The sequence below is a fragment of the Anoplopoma fimbria genome, chromosome 16 (assembly GCF_027596085.1).
Source record: "Anoplopoma fimbria isolate UVic2021 breed Golden Eagle Sablefish chromosome 16, Afim_UVic_2022, whole genome shotgun sequence".
NCBI lineage: Eukaryota > Metazoa > Chordata > Actinopteri > Perciformes > Anoplopomatidae > Anoplopoma > Anoplopoma fimbria.
This window is the reverse complement of record NC_072464.1, coordinates 19,356,792-19,378,629: the sequence shown is the minus strand read 5'-3', so window position 1 is coordinate 19,378,629 and position 21,838 is coordinate 19,356,792. Positions and strand designations below refer to the sequence as shown.

General features: G+C 41.3%; 1 protein-coding gene across 1 annotated transcript in view; it reads right to left on the bottom strand.

Annotated features, from left to right (window-relative positions):
* The window catches only part of LOC129104971 (neuropilin-2-like), an 87,819-nt gene that overhangs the window by 61,581 nt on the left and 4,400 nt on the right, over nucleotides 1-21,838 (bottom strand). Inside the window, exons 3-4 of the mRNA XM_054615833.1 lie at nucleotides 11,357-11,538; nucleotides 1,850-2,077 (exon numbers count right to left, since the gene is read on the bottom strand). Of these exons, the coding sequence (XP_054471808.1) occupies nucleotides 1,850-2,077; nucleotides 11,357-11,538 (410 nt within the window). The remainder of the gene's footprint in view (nucleotides 1-1,849; nucleotides 2,078-11,356; nucleotides 11,539-21,838) is intronic.

Here is a 21,838-nt window from a genome sequence, read left to right as displayed (position 1 = left end):
GAATGGCTTGTGGAGGCGGAAGAGGAAGAAAATAGCCTACAATCGATCAGTGCTATTGATTTTTTTTCCTTCTCTTTTGGAATAGTTGGATATTTGAAATAGGGCTCTTGAGCAAATAACGGTAATAACTCTTTTCTTGTTGGTGGTGAGGAGAAAAAAGAGTAAGAGAATCTCAAATCCACAGAGATGATTTCTAAAAATAAATGACCCATGGTTTGCATAAATATCCAGGGCCAACAAATTGAACATATTTTTTATTTAATTGAATATTTCTGGCTTCCAGGCAAAAAATGGTCTTATTTATCTTTCTCCTTCTGTGTTCATGAATTTAATTTCAGCAGCTTGTAAAATTAGCAGAAGGCACATTCGTCCTTTCCCTGACCCCGGTAGAAACAGTTCTATGTGTGGTAACACACACACATACAGACACATAATTATACCAATGACTTGCTATGGATGGATGGGAATGAGTGCAATCAACACAAACACACTCACACAAACACAAGGTTACACAGACACACACAAACAATAACACTTAAACGTATTTCAACCTTGAAGGAAACAAACATGGTTGTGCTCATTTTCCGTTTTATCTTTCTTATTGTCCTTTCTTCCTGCTTAGGACGTTACACTCCTGCAAAGGTTGGAACTAAGTCCTTCACCTCTGAATCTCATCCTGGATGTTTCCTTCCCTTTCAACCTCCTCCCACTTCATTTCACTTTGCTTCCTTTCCTTTCATCCTGCTATCCTTCTTGTAGTCTCTCTCAGAGCATAAGCCTTTCATCCTCTCTTTCTCTTCCATCCCTCTGTTTTTGCCTTTCTGGTCCTCTTCATTATTATAATTTTTTTGACTTTCAACTTTGCTTAACCTCTCTTGTCAATTATCTAATCCCGAGAAAAGTAGCAAAGATGTCGTGATGGCGTTTTCCTATTCTCCTTTAACCGCCTTATTTTCTTCTGACTTTTCTTTCCTCCCTTAGGCTAAATTTATATTTACAGCAACGCTATTAATAAAAAGAGAAGCAACATTGTTTACTCTCCTTTGCTACTACTGCTGTTCAGTCTTTGATGGCTGGATTCTAAATACCTTACAAGATTTTGGAATTAAGCAATTAAAAATGTCTACCATCAAATTGTTCAATTTGTAAAACTAAATATTGCATGAAAATAATAAGTTTAACACAAAAAACTACAACAAAAATAGAATAGAATAATATAAAATATTGGATAAAATAATTATTTTCCAAAATGAATCGTCCTTCCTTCCATTCCAGCTTCCTATTTCTCTTTTTTCACGATGCACTTCTGGCCTTCATTTATTCATCTCAGCTTCTCCTTCGTTTGTTCCAGTCTTCCCAGTAAGTGAACGACCTTTCCCTGCCCTTCCACTGCTGCTCTTTTTCTCTCTACCTCTTCCATCTTTTGAAACTAGATCCAAGGTCTCTGTGCTTTAGATTGTGTTCTTATAAACTCTTCCAGTCCTTCTTGGAGCATACCAGAAATATCGTAGCCTTCTACCGTTCCACCTCTCACCTCCCCCCTTTTCTCCCTCCTCTCAGCAACTCCTATTTTATTTTCCCCTTGAAACGTTGAGTTGTTTCTCCACAGTAGGTGCCAAAATCCTGCCTGTAAGCTTAGCTTTCATCCAACGCATAGCTACGAAAATAGTTGCTACTCCACCTCAGTCAATAATGGTGTAGGCAGGGCAGAATAAGTACAATTTTTACTCCATGTATTGGCTGAATTATTGTTTAACACCTTGATCGAGATCATCATCACCAAAAATTGTCCCCAACACCTTCATTGTCATCATGATCTATAAACACGTCAAGTTGGTAAAGGTCTCACCTCCTGGGAGTCCGTCCCAAACTTCCAGCCAGTCGTACTTGCAGTCCCCCTCTCCGCCCGGCAGGGGGTCGTTCTCCAGGTCAAAGGTGAGGAAGGTGAGGGTCACATCCATGCTGGGGGGGACAATGATGATGAAGGAGCACTCCAGGTTGTGGGGGTATTTGTCTGGGAAGCCCGGGGACTCAATAAGACCCGTGGGACTGGTGAAGTTACGGGAACAGTCGGAGCCTGGGATGAAGACACAGACACAAAATGTATATTAAGAGACATGAAACAAACATCTATTTATAGCAGTTTGACACCATGGACTGTGATTATTCTTTAAACTGATGACAGTATCCAGGGCAGACACTCAGAGGTGCTGTTTTTGGAGAAAGGTGATTTCAAACTGAATACCTGCATAACAATTTCATCACTCCCAGTATAGCTATTTCAGCTTTATTGACCGGATAGAAGGATATGAGAGATTAACTCGGACTCAACATTATATACTTTAAATGCAGCTGATGTGAATATTGGAAAACATGTAGAAGATGTATTTAGGGCACAATTAGGTCTTCATTTTAGAGCTTAAGTAACGGTAGTTTTATGTAGACGTGAATCTTATGGGTAGAAAGAGACCAAGAGGGATGTAACCTCAAAATGAACATGTAGGTAATATAACCATCACTGAGGTGTACCAGCTCAAAAAGAAAAAAACGTAACAGGCTTTCGAAGCAGTAAAACTGTATTGTATTTACACTGTGTCATCTGCAAAGACAAAGATACAGCAGAGTAAGAGCGTGAGAGCAACACTTTAGAGGATTGAGAGCCAGAAAGCCTGAATCTGGATGTCAACAACAGAAAAATGCATCTGCTCGTGTATATAAAGTGCATTTGTACAAGATGCTGCATCCCCAGGAGCAACCTGGGAAAATGCAGGACAAACCTTTAAAAGAGACATTGCTCTTTGGGTTTAAAAAAAGATATTTAGTAATTCAAGTGAGAGGGAAGGAAACAAATAGTTACGACAGGACCCCAGTGCATGATGGTTACTAGTTATAAAGCAAACACACGCACACACCATCGTAGTGTCTAGTCACATGACCAAATAGAGACTTGACATTAGACAACATCAACATACATATGACCCAGAAATCTTCATTGCATAATTGTACATGACAAAAATAAGAAAGAAATATAAAATCTTTAAAAAAAAAAAAATATATATATATATATATATATATATATAAGAAAGTATGAATTTGTTCTTTGAAAAACAGGTGTGTTTTCAGTAAGCAAATTGATAAATTCAAAAGCCTGTTCTCTCTACGTTCTCTGTACAAATGTATGCCCATGAAAAAAACAAGGAAAGAGAAAAAGACAACAAGTGGGAAATCAAACTGAGCTTGGAGAAAGCGATAGTAACAAAGGGAAAAATGAAGATGTGTTAGTGAAAAAGATATAAACAGAAAATTAGGAGCAAGAAAGGCAGACGTGGAATCTGTTGACAGCATCATGGTTGGGTGGTCCAACTGTTATGAGAAGCTATAGATACCATCATACGTGCACACAGACACACACTCAGACACACACACACACACACACACACACACACACACAGACACACACACACACACAAATGTGCATACAGTGATCACGGGGTAATCTGGGGCTCTTCATTTCTGAATGACTGTAATACCCTCTCTATTAATACTGACACAGACACATACACACATTATGGAGTGGATGTGGTTGCACTAACTTTACCATTATTCCAGTCCACCCAGCCATGTATGACCAAACACCCAGACAGACACACAAACACACACACACACACACACACACACACACACACACACACACACACACACACACACACACACACACACACACACACACACACACTGTCTAAGCTTCTTATAGTAACCCACTTCTCTCCAGTCTGTTTGAGTGTCTGCTATTGTGCTTGCGTGCTTGCATGAGTAAATGCAGAGAAAGTGAATATGAACACATTAAGAGAGCGTGTGTGTATTCTGGCATGCAAAGTGCATTTAGGCACGTGTGAGCGTCTCCATGAACAGTTATGGGAGATTGTAACACGCTGTCTACATCCAACATGTTTAAGTGCCATTTTCCTTCTGTCTCAAGTGTTTGATTTTAATTAACACAGCTGTCTGCATTACCTGCTATACAGCTTTCAATTTGTGCTCAAAACTGCGATTACAAGGGTCTTTTTATATGTATTTTCTTCTAACGTATATGTAGTGGGCTTTGCATGATTTCATTCATGAACTTTGTAGACAAACTGGCTAGTTTTGCCGGAGATCTCCATGGAAACTAGGTTTGTTACACCAGGAGAGAGCTCCTCTCCCGGCAGCAAAGGCTCCTCTTCTGGCCAGCAGCATAGCTTCACCTCTCTGCTCCGCTAGTCCCTGCTGGGAGGAAACACCGATATCACGCTGCTGGAGGCCAAGAAACGTATTGCTGGGTCCGCCGGAGGAGAGAGAGGCAAAAGGAGAACCAGAACCAGGACTGAGCGGGGCAAACTGTCATACCCTGCTGCAGTAAAATGAGAGTTCTGCTAACGTGACTTCCGTTACCGTGTTTGTCCACAGGGGCCGCCAAATTCAACACAAGAAAGTTCCTCGTAGCAGCTTCAATTCTAAATACACTCTACCCGCACAGCAGTATTGTGAGGAAATATGCCAAAATGTATAATTTGGTGTATTTATGGTATTGAATTAAAGAAATTGAAATACACCAAATACATTTCCCCAATTTTTTTTAATCTTATTTATATGAGTGCCTTCCATCTATGTGATCATACATTTCCCGCTTCAACCTGCATGCTATTTTTAGTGTGACAGAGATTGTCTGTTTGTCTTGATAAATCCATGTTTGTCTGTTTGTCTGTCCTACTTTCCAGTCTGATTTGCTTGTTATCGTGACCTCCTCCCTCATGCTATGATCTCAGATACAAGCAAACACACACTCGCCGGGTTCCCCTTGTGTCTGGACCCCCTGCAGAGTCAGTAGCTGGATAGCGCCGGTCTGAGAGATGACGAGCATGTTCGTGTGTGTGTGTGTGTGTGTGTTTAAAGTGAACGCCTGACCAGTTCTGATGCCTACAGCAATTTTTCCCTTCTCATTACTTCATGTTCATGAACATTGCAAAAACACTTGTGCCCTCCTTTCTCTTTCTGTCGCACCTCATTCTCTCGCCTGTCTCCACCTTGTCCCATCTCTTTTGCTATTTTTAAATTACAATAAAACCCCTCAAGGAATGTACTTGAGTTAGTTTAATACTATTCAGAACTACTTGTACTCCCTCCTGTAGTAAATCTATATACATCTGTCTGTTTTCTATGACATTTGTTCCGCTCAACTTCTCTCCTCATTCATTTCTCCTTCCTTTCTTAGAATTGCGTTTCCCCCAGCTTCTCTCCTTTTCTTTTCGATTCTTTCTTAGACTCTCCTCTCCTGCTGTTCTTTTTTCTACCCGCGTCCTATAAATCTTTTCATCTTCCACAGCTCCATCATACCCTTCCCTCCCACTGTCTCATTTCCTATTCTTTTCTCCTCACTTCCCATCTGTTTGAATCGGATGAGTGTGAAAGAAACACGTGTTTCACTATGGGGTAAGGTTAGAGGAAGTGTGTGCGTGTGTGCGTGTGTGTGTGTGTGTGTGTGTGTGTGTGTGTGTGTGTGTGTGTGTGTGTGTGTGTGTGTGTGTGTGTGTGTGTGTGTGTGTGTGTTGCTGGGTAGATCTGGCGCTGGTGCCTATGGTTCACTGATTTCGGGGAGACAGGACAAGGTCTGTCAGTTTGAGTGTGTGTGGGTGTGTTTGGTTGGCGAGCATGCAATTTTGTCTATTTCCTAAATAAAAGTGTGTGTGCATGTGTGTGGGGTGGTAAGCTGCCTAAGCTGTCTTTCATGCCAAAGGGTTATTAGTCGGATCAAACCCACAATTATACCCCCTTCCCTCCACCTTGAGTTAATGCACACACACACAAACACACACATAGGTGCATATGTAGAGGTAAGTTTACATAAACACAGACAGAGACACACACACACACACACACACACACACACACACACTGCAGGCCCACACACAGCTCCTCAGATCCTTCAAAACCTCAGCTTGGTTTTTCTGTATGCGTGGTTAGATTCAGACTTGAGGCTTGTGGTGCTGAAACTATTCTGGCATTACATTTCTGCCATTCTGTCACAGAATCACAGCAGGGATTTCCCTCCACAATAAACTCCCTATTCAACCAAATTACCGTTGACATATGAAATCAAACTGTCACAAGAAAACCACCCCTTCAGCTTTTTCAATGCAATTTGCTATAAAAGCTCCAACACAACATTACTTTGATGATGTAAATCAGTGAAATATTTTCAGATTTATTATTGAGGTTGACGTTTTGGAACATTCTGTCTGCCATGACCCAAACACTGTCTGCTTTGTTCTTAGATTTAGAAACAAACCAATATTTCCCAGTAGAAATATATCTGCAAAATTCATCTGCCACATTATTGCATTTTTTTGGGGGGGGAAATGTTTAAAAAGTGGCACAATATGCTGCACTGCAGTCAGCAGAAATGATCACATTTCCATTTCAGGTTAAGGTTTGTTGTGCATTTTGAAGTCATCCCTCTGCTGTTTGTTATCAGCCCTACCACAGAGCACCTTTCACTCCTCACTGGGTCAGATCTGGATCCGCTTTACCTCAATCAAAGCCAGAGGAAGGCGGAGCGAGCAATCTGATTGGTTAGACTGTGTAATAAACTGAGTTGATGGGTAGTCGGACAGACTTAGAGAGGAAGTGCCTAAAGGTATTTGGTAGAATGCAAACAACAGCAGTTATTCGAAGAATTGTCACGAGAGCTTCCACACTACACCGCCTGAGGAGTGTGTGTGTGTGTGTGTGTGTGTGTGTGTGTGTGTGTGTGTGTGTGTGTGTGTGTGTGTGTGTGTGTGTGTGTGTGTGTGTGTGTTACTCACAGAAATCTGTTCACACAGTTACACTATGGGGACTCACTTCTTATTTTGGTCAAAAGCTAGTGAGGTAAATATATAAATATATGTTAAAATATAAGGTTAAGATTTGTTTTTTGGTTAAGGTTGGATTTCACGCTGGTTGTGGTTTAAGGAATATTTCACCCACATAAAGACCATTTATTTCAATAACTAAACCCCTGTTACCTTGAATTGTTACAAACAAGTAATCAGAAAAGTAAACAGAGGTAGTGTTTAACAACAGCAAAACTATTTCATATTTTTAAACTCTCACACGACTCGTGCAGTATAATCCAAATCTAATTTATTCATAAAGCTTATTTTGATATAGTTTTGCTGTTGTTAAACGCAGACCCTGTTTCCTTGAATTTGTCAAGGTTTTTCTTTGTTTTTGGATTCTTGCTGTGCCATGAAGGCATGCAAAAATGATTTCTTTAAGAATTCTAGTAACATTGAGTGAGTAATCTATGTACAAATGGTTGTTTTTAGGGTAAAATGTATCTTTAAGGTTAAGATAAGTGTCCAGGGAATGAATGCAAGTTGATGAAATGTCCTCCCAAGGGATAAAATTAGGTGGTGTGTGAGGGTGTGTTATTGAGTTCACATTTGCGTGCAGACATGCAAGCTGCCCTGCATTTGTGAGTAACCGTCCAGCCTGCATCACTGCATTCACATGTGTGTGTGTGTGTGTGTGTGTGTGTGTGTGTGTGTGTGTGTGTGTGCGTGTGCGTGTGTGTGTGTGTGTGTGTGCGTGCGTGTGTGTCTGGAGAGTTCTGGGTCACCATAACAGCTGGGGGCACATTGCCTAGACAGTGAATGTTGATTGGTCGCCACATTCTGGGTGGTTGTGTTCCTATTGGCTGTAATTTTACTACAGTATCCATAGTGACAGAGCTGTAAACAAAAACAAGTGTGGCATGTCTATGTAGTTTTGAGTTTAAGTATTTTTTGAATTCGCCCAAGTCCTTCATTATGATGTCTGTTACAATGCGTGCACAAGTCTTTGTTCATGTGTTTGTGCCAATGCATTATATGTCCTTATATTTACAAGCTGTTTATTTGTTCTTTATGTTTCTGTAAATGTAACTGTAAGATCGAGACAACGCACATGTATGTTTCTGAGATTTAGATTAATGTTTTTCATATTAGATGACGTACATGTATGTGCGTCCGTGCAGACTGTTAATCTTTGAGGGGTCCAGTAATGAGGACACCCAGAGCGTGGGGGACAATCTCCTCTAGCATTGCACACACACACAAAAACCCTCTCATTTCTCCAAAACACAGATTGTGGCAGAGACCCCCCACCCCCCACCCCATTTATCCAGCCAATGGTAGGAAGGAATCAAGTGGCGAGCAAAACCGTTATCAACGCTCGCAAAATGGACTCCTTGTTTTAAATCTAAAGGTTTCAACAAGAATTTTTTTGAAAATAATTGTTAATATTTTTACATACAAGAGTTTGCTTCCCGTCCCACAAAAAATGCTCTCACTCAAATAAAAAAGGCCTTCTTTCAACAGCTCAGAAAAGGCTTCCAGTAACAGAGATTTAAGAGAACAATGGGGTAAAAATGTCAATGTGATCATACAAATGGATAAGGTATTACACTACGGACTGTCTGCATCCAAAACTGTATTTTCTCTTGCAATTTATTTTAGGTTTAAAAAACCCAATTGATAATGCCCAATTTTCTCAGAGATGAAACATAAAACAAAGAGCTGTAAAAATTACATTTGACAATGTACTCTGCCTCTGTACATATTCCTTGTGTTTAGCAGCAAAAGGCCGTGGAAATACAAGAGCAGAGAGACTTTCGAGTTCCTTTTAAGTTAACTAGAACAGAATGTGCATGGGTGGCACAGATAGATACATATTTAGACAGTTCACCAGGAGGCTAAACAGTATGTATAACAAACACACACACACACACACACACACAAACACATACACCTTGGCACACATAGAACATCTAGTCACCCACATAACCAGACGTTCTGCTGCACCTTCCAGGATAACAAGATCTTGTTAGCAGTATGGTAACAGCTTGAATGTTCCAAATGGCTCCATTATTACTGCCAGGGACGGCTGGGCACAAAAATACACACATACATCCAAACACACACACACAAAGTTACACAAACAGACAAACTAGAGGAAGTCCAGTATATGCTAATGTTTAATTTATCAATGGAAGCAGCTGTCCTTACAACCAGAGATCTATTCTGTATGTAGTTGATGGTAAGTAGGTAGGATTCCCTCTGAATAGAGTTTGAAAAACAACATTTGTTCACATTCAAGTGACAAAGACCTCTAGTGGCCTCCAGCAGAAGTGGATGGTTCAACAAAACGTAAGGCTTTAACACAGGCGACCGTGGTCCGTTTTCAAATTCAGACCGATAGCCAAAGTGTATTTTCTTTTAACAATGACCACAATTATACTGAAACCTTATCAATTGGTTATTATTTGGTTTTGTTTCCCTAAACCTAACCAACTAATTTATGTGCCTATACCTATAATCTAACTTTAACCAGGGTGTTTATTTGTCTTTTCAGCAGTGATGAATGATGTCATCCTGCCGTTCATGTTATATTCATATTTTTTTTACTTTGTTCTTTGAGAAAATTGTACCATCCTTGGATTTACAAAACCTTTTCAAAACCACAGATTTGTTTCTAAAAATGTTACACTTGAGATACTCTTTTCATAAACAACACTAATTTACAAAAAATGTTAACCGAATGTTCGTGATGATAGAGACTTCATCTAATTGTTTCCCATGAAACCGTCTCAATATTGTTTCATCTTCCATGTAGGGTACATTGAAGAAAGTCATACGTCTAAAATCAATTAATTGATTCACAATTCTCTCTCTGTCTCTCTGTCTTTCTCTCTCTCTGGTGCCAGGGTGTGAACACTGACACCCTTGTTGTTTTCAAGTCCATCAGGTGGACTGTGTCAAGCACCAAAGAAACACAAACACACACACACAAGAAATCCCAACAGGCCGGTGCCAGAGTGAGAAACACCCGACAACCGCACGTGTTGTGTTAGTAACCTCAGCCCTCCGTGTGTGTGTATGCGTGTGTGTGTGTGTGTGTGTGTGTGTGTGTGTGTGTGTGTGTGTGTGTGTGTGTCTGTCTCAGGGGAACAGGGCTCAGGACTCAATTAAGAGGGTATGTGTGGAATGCTTTCAGGGGGAACGGGACAAGATGGCTGTGGGGCCGACACTATGCGCCCCTCTGTCTCACTCGCCCTTGATCTCAATTGGTCTCACTTTGGCTGACCCATGGCAGCGTGAAGGGGAGCCGTGTCAGGCACACACACATATACACACACACAGACACACACACACACTCACACACACAAAGTGCCATGAAGGGGAGAGATGTCTCGCCTGGACAGTCTAAAGGGCTCTCAAGGGTCCTCTGCTGTGTTGCTCGTCTCTCTCTCTCTCTGTCTCCCGTGACACCAGTGAGATAAACGAGGCTTGGTCACCTAATGAAGCATGTTGAGTCCTCAATGAGTAGCTTGTAATACAGTTACTAAAGGTGCAATCTCAAGGTGTTTATAAAGTCCTGTTCACTTTTGTTAAAGTGCAAACAGACAATTTCTCAACCCCCCCTCAACAGTTTTCTAGTTGTACTATTGTTGACGCCGCTTTCGCAAATATATTAATAGCACTTTTCATTTCCGTTTCTGGGGATAGGTACTTCAAAGAGCTTACACTGATACACTTTGGTAACTGGGGATAGCTACCGATAGCTATGGGGGAAACAAAAACGTGAGCCTCTTCCTGTTTTGGTTGCACAATGGTTGATGCAACCAATTGGCTTAGTTTTCCAGAGAGATGGTACCCGCTGGCAGACGGAAATTAATCATGAAACGAGGCTTACATTACCTTGCAGCTAGATTCTCGTGATATCACGAGTGGTTTAAGTTCTCTCAAAATAACAATGACAGCTCCTAATGAGGTTGGCGTAGATGCCACAATAGCATCAGTTGTATCAGAACTGGAGAGTGTTTCTTCATTGGAAGAGGAGCAAAGAACGACACTGAAGGCTTTTCTCGATCTGAAGAGATGCCGTGCTTATCTCCCCACTGACTTCGGCAAGTGTTTGATTGACAGATGGTTCATCCAATCAGCTGCCAAGTCATTTTATTTAAATTGCTTTCACTTTTCTAGTTCCCGATGATGCCTTCTCAGATGGTGCTGTTTAACAAACTATCTGGTGTGTCAGGTTAAGGCTTATAGTGAACCAACCGAAAGTCCATGGTGTCATTATTCTATAGCCATTACATTGTGCAAAAGTTAAAGTAAAAACTGTTTCTATTGCCACTTTAGGTCTGTCCATGTGTTGGGGTAATTTACAGGGATAATATTCCTCTTGTGAGTCTTGGATTCTAAGAATATAGACTTTAGGTAGCATATCGCTATGTAAAACTTTTAAACAAGTGAAGGACATAAAAAAAATTAGAAATACACTAGCATCCACTTACCGGTTTTGAAGATTTCGTAGCGCAGTGAGAAGCCCGCCCCCTGGTGGGCGTAGTCCGAAACAAACTTGATGAGGAGTGACGGCCCGGACGATATGATTGGTGCAGGGGCGATGTTGCTGCAGTGCTTCCCCAGTAGGTCAGCAGTCTCCGAGTTCCCATCATGGATCTCTACATAGTCATACCTGCAGAGGAAAAACAAATATCATTGAATACCTTCTCTCCAACATTAATTGTGATTAACCTAATATAAAAATAGAACACCTTTTTATTACAATCATGACATTTGCAGCACGTCCAAACAGTGATGCAAATATCATTTTCTGTGAAATGCAATAACACAGGGGCATTAATAACCCACAGTGCTAAATATCTCCTACTATGCATGCTTGATGTACAGACATTTAATTATTGTACTGATGAGGTGTTTAGTGGAGAAGGGGAGACGAGACTCTAATTTGAGGAGGAGGAAATTGTTAAATCTTTTCAAGCTGCTTTGCCTCTGATGTTATTAGTTTTTTTTCTTTATTAGTTTTTTCATCTGGCAGGCACTTCACATTGGTTTTGGCAACAAAACGGAAGAATAAGCAATATTTTTTTGCTTGGTTCAGTTGCTAGAGGGACTTCTGAAAGCACAGTTACTATCAGCAGAAGCATCAGGCGTCTTTGCAATTCAAATGAATGCAGCAGAAGACATTGGCAGTTCACAGATGGTGGAGGAAGAAAAGAACCACCTGCACGAGGCAAAATAGAAATCATGTGATTATATACCCCCAACTGCTACGGGCATGAGGAAACAGTGGTGTCACATGTGTGTAGAACTTTAGAAATTCACAAGAAAACAGATTTCCAATCTCACACAACAAATGTTTCTCATTTTCTAAAAGTGAATCAGAAGTTTCATGTTCTTAAAGCAATGTAATGCAATACTTTAAGAAGGAATACGTTTTGCAATGTGCATGAAAATACATATAAAACAAGCAAATGTGCATCACAGAGTTTTGCTTTATGTCACACTAGGGCCAAAGTGTGAGAGTGTGTGAGCGCTTTTTGACCTACAGATGCACCCTAGCTACAGCCTTTGATGCTAGAAAAGGATTAACCTGGAACAAATGACTCTAGTTTACATCCTTGCCCAGGTCTAATTCAATAATGTTTGTAACTCAGCCTCGGGGCTTTCAGTTCTCAGAGAAATTCAAATTTTCCACTTTTTACCGTGGATTAAGGTCACTTCCTGTTTTTTTTCCTTAGAAATATCTCACATTTTATGCAGACTTTTATTAGGGCTGTGCTGAAATATAACTTATCATGTCGGTGCTAAATCAAGAAATAGATTGATTATGATTAACATGGATTCATAACAACACTAAGACTAAACACAGGTTTATGGGATTCTAACTGGCATTAAAGTAACAATTTGTGCTGCAACTTTTTTATAGTTCTTTTCATACATACCAAAGGCCATGATTCGAATAGAAATTTCAGAAAGACTGCATGTGACTCATATCCATAAAGGGAAGGTTCTGAATCTTTTTTATTCCCGTTTCTTTCATGTTTTCTGACCACCTGTCTCCAGACCAACAGCAGGAGCGTTGCCTCCGTGTCTGGATACCAAAGACACACCTGCCCGCCTCTGAAATAGCTTCCTGGAAAGAAATTCCTTGAGCAACTTGACATGAAAGAAGACATGAAGTTTGACTCTGAGTTGAGTGACTTAAATAGCAATTAGGGATTCTCTTATTGGACTCTATTTGCACATCCTCGTCCATCATATCGATGAGTTCTGACCACAGGGCCTCTAATTGCTCTCATATTGAGCGTTCTACAGTTCTCTAAAGTAATCTAATTAACATGCCTCAACCTTAAGGAACCCAAAGTTTCTTGTCTTTTCCATACAGTTAAGCATAAAAAATATGCTCTAAGTACAACATTAATTTACTTTTTTAAAATACCATAAACCAACGACAGAAGGCCATTGACTCAACAGATGACGCTCCATGTACCATAGAATGTTAGTACTACTACTACTACTGTACGAATGAATATAAAAGGGGTGTTATTTTTTTCCCGCTATTACATCTTATACAGACTTCACTTTAAAGGATATTTCACATACTAGTATTCATTCCCTGGACAATTCAAACCCCAACTCTTAAAGGTGCTATAAACAGGATTGGGAGCATTTCTATTGTCTCTTAATGGCTCTCATGGCTAAGGCTGAGCAGCTAACAGTGCTAACGACGCTAACAGTGTTGACCCGCGGAGGAACTGAAGGGTGAATGCTACACTTCCATGATGTTAAAAGCTTTATTTGCCGTATGTGAGCAGTGCGGAGCGGAGACCGTGAGCTAGCTAGCGGGTAATGCTCACATGCACTAACGATAAAGATAAAGATAAAGATAAAGAGGTTGTTAATGTCATTGTAGGGATACAGTGAAATTCTGTTTGGCAGTAATAATAATAATAACAACGTACAAGATAAAAATATACAAAAGGAATAAAAAACGTTACTATGTACAGCATTTAAAATTTGTGCAAACATGCACTAACATGCACGCGCGGCCGACCCAGCTAAGTCAACAAAGCGAGGAGAAGCTTGTATTACAATACACAAGGAGGCACATTACTCCACTATATCTTTACATAGCAAATAGTTTTAAAATCCTGTATATTGCGCCAATAACCTTAACAAAAAAAACAAATCTAAAAACCTAAAGTGGTTTAACTTTTAGGGACTAGCTCTGGACCCCAATGGGAAGTAAAATCACCTTAATGTGGCTGTTTGAATATACATTTGTCCCCACAATGGCGATTACTGTAATACAGATACACTGCAGACAATAGCAGCAGATGTAACAGAACCCTGATAGTTTTATAAAAGGCTGCAAAGTCCACAGATTAGAACTATTCTCTGCATAGACACAGTGTACTGTGTGTATAGACACACAAAGGACTGTGTGTGTTTTTTGCTCTGGTTCTCACTGTGCATGTGTCTGTTTGTTCTGTGTTTTCCTGACAGGTGAGAAAGCTCCTGACATAATGAGGGTCGTACACCTCCCACTCTCACATCATGCTTTGTGTCTGCTCTGCGTGGAACTACAACACCACAGTTATGAAGCAGGCTGTCACTGCACTGTGTGTGTGTGTGTGTGTGTGTGTGTGTGTGTGTGTGTGTGTGTGTGTGTGTGTGTGTGTGTGTGTGTGTGTGTGTGTGTGTGCATCGTGTGTGCGTGTGCCCACATACGTGTGTATGTGTCGCAGTCCCTGTCATATTTTCCCAAGAGAACGCCTCATCCCGGCGACAGCTTCCTCCTCCTCTTTTGTGAAATGACAACTTTGTTTAACGGCTACTCGTGTATCCTGACAAGATCTCCTTTTCTTCCTCCTCCTGGCTCACTCGTCCCCTACTTAATTTTCAGCGTTTTACTTTTCAACGCTGTCGTTTTCCCCAATCATTCTTTGACTTCTTCCTTTTTCTCTCTCTCTCTGTCCCCTTTTCCTCTCGAGCTCTCTCGTATGTGCTGGCAGATGCAAAACCAGTGGCCAAGAGCCAATGTGTGGGTGAGAGGAGGAAGAGATGGGGGAGAGAGAGGATGTTAGAATTTGTGAATATTTGAATTTATAACCACCCTTTATTAACAAAGCTGAGAGGGAGGATGGATGGATGGATAGATAGATGATAGATGGATATATAGATGGATCGATAGATAGATAGATAGATAGATAGATAGATAGATAGATAGATAGATAGATAGATAGATAGATAGATAGATAGATAGATAGATAGATAGATAGATAGATAGATAGATAGTAGACTCTGACACTTCTTGAGCAGATTTATATAATAATTTTCTCAGTTATAAGCCTTTTTTTAAAGATTCCTTACTGGCAGTTGAGGAAAGCTCTGTTTTGGAGTGTGGCAAACCTAAGAGAAACAGATTTCAAACTCAGCCTGCACAGTGTGGACTTAGCCGGAGAGAGAACATGACACTGCATTCACCGTGCCAACTCCTCCCCTCAGACAGACAGGGACAGGTGTCCCCCTCCATCCCTTCCTTACTCCCTCCCTCCCTACAGCCTGAGAGACACACACAGACACACACACACGTACGCAAGAGACCTGCACAAACACACAAACTTTCTGTCTCACACATAAACACACTGGTTCACACACACAGAGCCTGTGGCCATGCACTCAGATGGACCTATGGAGGGGTTTGAGGTTCCCTACAATCTGTCTCTGTGTAGGAGGTACACAGCTTCTAACAAACTGTTTAATCCCATCATCTCTCTCTATCTCTCTCTTTATCTCCCTCTCCCTCTCCTCACCCCCAACATATTTCACTGCAGCCAATCAGATTTTCTCAGTCTTGCCATAGGGAATGACAAGAAGTCTGAATAAGTCTCTCCCACCCTTTTCACCAAATTCTCTTGTTGATACGCAGTGTACGAGCTGCTTTTTCCTTGCTTACATGAAGGAAATTATGAAATAAACAAATGTTCGTTCCAAAGTGTAAAACATGGGCGGTTACAGCTGTAAAAAATAGGGATGGATTGTAAGCACAGATTGAGGAAGAAGACTTAAAGCCAAATAAAACAATTTACGTCATGATTCAGGTGTGCGTGTGTGTGTGTGTGTGTGTGTGTGTGTGTGTGTGTGTGTGTGTGTGTGTGTGTGTGTGTGTGTGTGTGTGTGTGTGTGTGTGTGTGTGTGTTTTGGGGGGGGTAGGGGTGTCTCATGAGCGAGAAAGCTCTGCAAAGCCTGTCTGACGTGAACCAAGGAAAAGGTTTGGCTACGGATTCACTCCCACCCCCTCCTCCCTCCTACTCCTCCCTTCTGCCTTGGTCTTAATTGCTTTTCACACGTTCTCTGTCTCTCTCTCTCTCTCTGTCTCTCTCTCTCTGTCTCTCTCTCTCTTTAGGTCGGGAGTTGTCTTCTTACACCTGCACATTTCTTTCAAACATCAGGGGTGCCCTTAACTGTAGACAGAGCGACTGCAGACACACACAGACACAAACACTAATAAGAGCCGACAGCAGGCCAGACTTTTAGTTTTGTGTGTCTGATTTTACACGTTGTGGGGGGAAAAAAAGAGAATGAAAGTCCCTTAAAAACAATGCTACGTCATAAATTGTGAATTGGGCTAAATGAAAATGTCTTGCATGTGTTTCGTTGTCTTATTTTCTTAAATGCTTGTGCAGGAAATACAAGGAAGGGCCAAGCAAACTTTGAACTGAAGTTGTTTGACAATCAGATAACTATAAAAACACTAGGAAATTGATTATAAAAAAGAACTGAAGTTCAGGAGATTCACCGGAATTTGACGTTAAATTAAATTCAGGTTGCTACGTGCACACAAGGCTGTACGTCGCTGTGACTTAGCCGCTGCTAAGTGAGCAGACAGCTTGATAAGTTTACCTTTGGGTTTTGGCACAATTGTATAAAATATACAACGTCCTTGAGCCCGGATACATCACTGCTTGTTTTTGAATCTGTTTTATGAAGATTTACAGCACTGGTTGTTATCATTCAATCGCACAATACAGCAGAGGTTGTTGCAGACACACCTGGTGGAGATCTGAACTATCTGCCCATGCACATTTTGCTGAAAGAGATGTACACATATTCAGAAGAACTGAAACTATGGGTAAATTCATACACATACATCCTCAAAAAACAACTCTGGAGGTGTTGGATTCAGCTGAGTCGTCTCTGACTGTTCAAAGATGCTTCCAGCAGCGCTGATAATCCCCGTAGGGCATGACACAGGCACTAGTTCAGCTGCTACTGATGTGTCTCACTTGCTCCTATTATTCTCCTATATACTACATACATCCCTGGAGACATAGAATCTCAAACATTACACATTCATAAGCAACTATTATACAGTATTTGAAACACAGAGCCTGAAAGAGAATTCTAAATGTTCGTCGACAGAGCTTAAACACCAAATCCAAGCTAAGGGAGCCTTTTGCATATTACTACTGCATTATGAATTAGGAGTTCATACAGCCATCATAACTATTGTCTCAGACTGGAAATTGGTTTGTACTAATCCACTATTTTCATCAGTACCCAATTTAATCCACAGTAGGTGAATCATTGTAAAATGTATTGTTTGCGTGGACCTGTTTGGGGATCCTGCTCCACTAAAATTGTTTGTTTTAATTTGCTATGCCTTAGTTCAAGTTTATGAGTACATGACCCACACGCTCGCCCTCTGTATTTATAGTATATTTATATACCTGTGTAGAAGCCATAGTCAGTCTGTCACTGAAGCAGTTAATAGAGAGTGACTGACTTCACTGTTATCAAGTAATAGGCCTATTACTGCAGACACATGGACCGAATGTGTGTGTGTGTGTGTGTGTGTGTGTGTGTGTGTGTGTGTGTGTGTGTGTGTGTGTGTGTGTGTGTGTGTGTGTGTGTGTGTGTGTGTGTGTGTGTGTGTGTGTGTGTGTGTGTGTGTGTGTGTCCGGTAGTAGTCTCCAGGACAACCAATCGATTCCTCATTATGGCTTTAACACACATTGATCAGGGTCAGTCCTTCAAAGACACACACACACACACACACACACACACACACACACACACACACACACACACACACACACACACACACACACACACACACACACACACACAAATCATTACAGTAACAGACATTGATCAGGCAGACCTTCAGGGCCTCAGGGAGTGTCTGTAAATCAGAGTACTGATATTATCATCATTACCTGAGTGTGTGTGTGTGTGTGTGTGTGTGTGTGTGTGTGTGTGTGTGTGTGTGTGTGTGTGTGTGTGTGTGTGTGTGTGTGTGTGTGTGTGTGTGTGTGTGTGTGTGTGTGTGTGAGAGAGAGACAGAGTGGATTTCCTAAAATACATCTTGGAGCTTAACAAACCTTTTTCTTTAACCCCTGGTTTGTGCCAAAGTCACTCCCTAGTTGAATGGATTGTAGTCTCCATGACATGTACACTACATTCTGTTAACGATCCAAGAGTGCTATGCGCTGCATTTCATTGATGAGAAAGTTGCCGGTGTGCAACGTAAAATGATAATGGTTAGTTAGGGTCAGACCTCTCAATTTTACTGCACACTGTTTAGTTAAGTGAATGAGTGAATGAGTGATATTGGAGCCAGCCCAGGTCTCTTAATAAACAGGGAGAGGTCTTGATTGTGCTGGACATGTTTTAAGAGGCGGATTATTCCTTTTTTCTAACTTCCAATAGCGCTTAAGTGTCTGAAGTTCATGCTCTCTGAGCACGTTTTTTGAAGAATTAAATTGTGCCTGGAGTTGACTAAAGCTCCACATCAAAGCTGCTGCATTGGAAGAACACAAAGAAGAGCCTGCTGGACTTAACTATCTACCACAAACATGAAGGAAAACTTAATAAGTCTTGCCGCTGACCAGTCAGAGCTACTAAATCTCACAGAAAGTAATTACCACAGAATAAGCATACGCTTGAAGTGAGCTTTAACATTTGTAGTTTCAGGTTTTATTTGCTTGAGTTATTGATTGCCTGAAGGAAATTGTTGCTGAAAGTGATCACATGGTGCTCGCTGGCACACAAGTGATGTACTCTCTGATTTATGTTTCATAACATCAGCGAGACGCCTCTCCCTGCAACAAATGAGGCATGAGCTCGTGATCACATCTGTAAAAAAAAAAGGATTGCAGGTTTGCATCCCTGTTCATGCAGCTAGAAGGAATTTTGATTTATCATGAACCTAAACCGTGTTGTACGGCACATCTGGGTCCTCAGGTGTTCTCCTTCCTCCTCTCTCTGTAGCTTTCTAATAACATTGTCTCTCAGCTTTGTGCTGGGGGATGCTTGTCTGGACGCATGGCTCTCCTGCTGGTGGAGTCGCTGTGATGTTAATTCAAACATGCAGGCAGCTGCTAAATGCCCACAGCTGGTAACCGAACAGCCACTGTCACACCAAATGCTGCTCCTCTCTCTGTCATATAGCCTCTTCATCTCTACCCCCAACTTTCTCTAGTTTCCCCGTCTGCCCTGAGGCCATTGTCACATCACATCACTCTACCTGTTTGCTCTCCTCTTGGTCATGTACCAAGGACTTCCACCTGCCAGTCGGGTGTGTCTATATGTGTGCGTATGATCAAATATTCCAAGATTTATATCAAAATGCATGTCCTTTACATGTATGTTTAACAGGTTGCACATACTTACGCAAATGCGGGTTACGGAGAGATGATAATTGTAAAAAGAAACTAGAAGAGAAGAGGGAGAAAAGAAAAGAGAGAAGAGAAGGGAGGAGAGTTGAGGACAGAAAATAGATCTAGCATGAAGTTAAATGATTGATGGAGCCAGAGTAGAAAGACAAGGTCTAAATCATTAGTGAAACCATTATCATTGACTGCAGCTTCTCTGTCATATAAATCACTTCTTAACTCACTGCTTTACTCCACACTTATTGTGTAAGTCACATAACCGTGAAACTGCCTACGTGCCTGTCTGCTTGTTGTGCTTTCACGACTTTATTTGAGAGCCCCAAAGTGATCGTACCTCAGTGTGGGTTTGTGTGTGTGTGCATTTGTACTCTTGTTTATGCAAGTGCATACGTATGTGAGCCTTAGACTGTACGTGTGTGTGTGTGTGTGTGTGTGTGTGTGTGTGTGTGTGTGTGTGTGTGTGTGTGTGTGTGTGTGTGTGTGTGTGTGTGTGTGTGTGTGTGTGTGTGTGTGTTTGTCTGCATGGTTGTGTTAATATTACAGAGAGCATCTTACTAGGTGTGATACGAGGTAAAGGAAGACGGGAGAAGGTGGAGAATGAGGAGAGGATGAGAATAAGAGAGAGACATATAGAAAGGGGATTTAAGTGATGGATAGACAGAGGCTGCAGGATAAAAGAGGATGAAGACAGATATATGCTGAGGAAAGAAACGTCTATGAATGGTAAAGAGGGAAGAATATGTGCATTTTAAAGAGGGAGACAATGGGGAGGAGAGGGAAATGAGGAAATAAGAGAGGATGGGAGACGAGAGAGTGTGCCATTTGGCTCTCTTGACTGTGTTTTTTCTCATATGCAATGCTGAATAATGAAAAGATTGGCACACTGCGAGAGGATGAAGGTGAGGAGATGCCAAGAAGGGAAGGGAAGTGAAAGGAAATAAGGGGAGACATTAGATGGAAGCGATTGAAGAAGAGGAGGACGGGAGGAGAGGAGAGGTGATGAAGAAACAAGTGTGCAGAGAGGTGGAGGGGGGAAAAGGAGGTGGGAGAGAGCAAGGCACAGGAGCAGATGAAAGATGATAGATGGGGTCCATTGGGCAGTGGTGAGGGGGCGGGAGAGGTGAGGAAGGGTGAGATGAATGGAGGGGGGGGGGGAGAGAGAGAGAGCCAGGAGGAAAGGGAGAGGAGGTAGCTGTCAGGATGATTTGAGCCTGCCCTCGACGGACCCTGACGCTGCACTTTTCCCTCAGCAGCTGTGTGTGTGTGTGTGTGTGTGTGTGTGTGTGTGTGTGTGTGTGTGTGTGTGTGTGTGTGTGTGTGTGTGTGTGTGTGTGTGTGTGTGTGTGTGTGTGTGTGTGTGCGCATGTTCTTTTCAAACACTCCAAATAGAGATCTTGCTTTCTGAGACAGAGCAGTGCAGTGAGCTAAGAGGAAAATGTGAAGCAGACAACGAACTGCTGCTGCAAAAAGGCTACGTAGTGTACATGTAAGAAAAAAGGATTTTGTAGCAGTTATTTGACCTCAACTATCTTGGCAAATGAATCTGAATCATAAATGATTTAAGAGAGGTGCTTTACTCTATTCTAAATTATGAATAAGATGTATTTTCACTCCAACACATTCTTGAAAGACTTGTTGCTGTGCAGGGACTTAACATGATGATGTCTAAGTGTCATTTGCAGGGTAAAAGAAATATTTTGACAATTGGAAAAATACAGTTCATCTGCTTTCTTGCCAAGAGTTAGAGGAGAGGATCGATACTGTTCTTAGCATCCAGCTTCGCATCCAGCTCTTGGAAAGAAAGTAATTAGCATATCTCCCCAAATATCAAACTATTCCTTTCAAGTTGCTGACTAAACCTAAAAGCGAATTTGTTGACAATAACTACAGAAGGGAGTTTTTAGAGACGTTTACAGTGCAAACACATACTTTCTGTTTCCTCAGAGCACACTTAAGTTGGAGGCTAAAGTGCGTTAACTAATAAAAGTCACGGCAAACATTAGGCTCTATCAGATTAAATAAGGTAGACATTTCTCTGATCAGTTGCACATTTTTGAACTTTTATCAACTGTTACTGCAACTCAAAACCAAAAGAAAGTATGTAGATAAGATAAGATAAGATAAGATAAGATAAGATAATCCTTTATTAGTCCCGCAGCGGGGAAATTTGCAGGCTTACAGCAGATTTGCAGGTTTACAGCAGAGAAAAAAGTAAGAGTATGGTTGTAAATTGTATACCCACACAGAGTGTCCTCTGTCTGTGTACCAGTCCATCATGTGGTTTTGATCTAC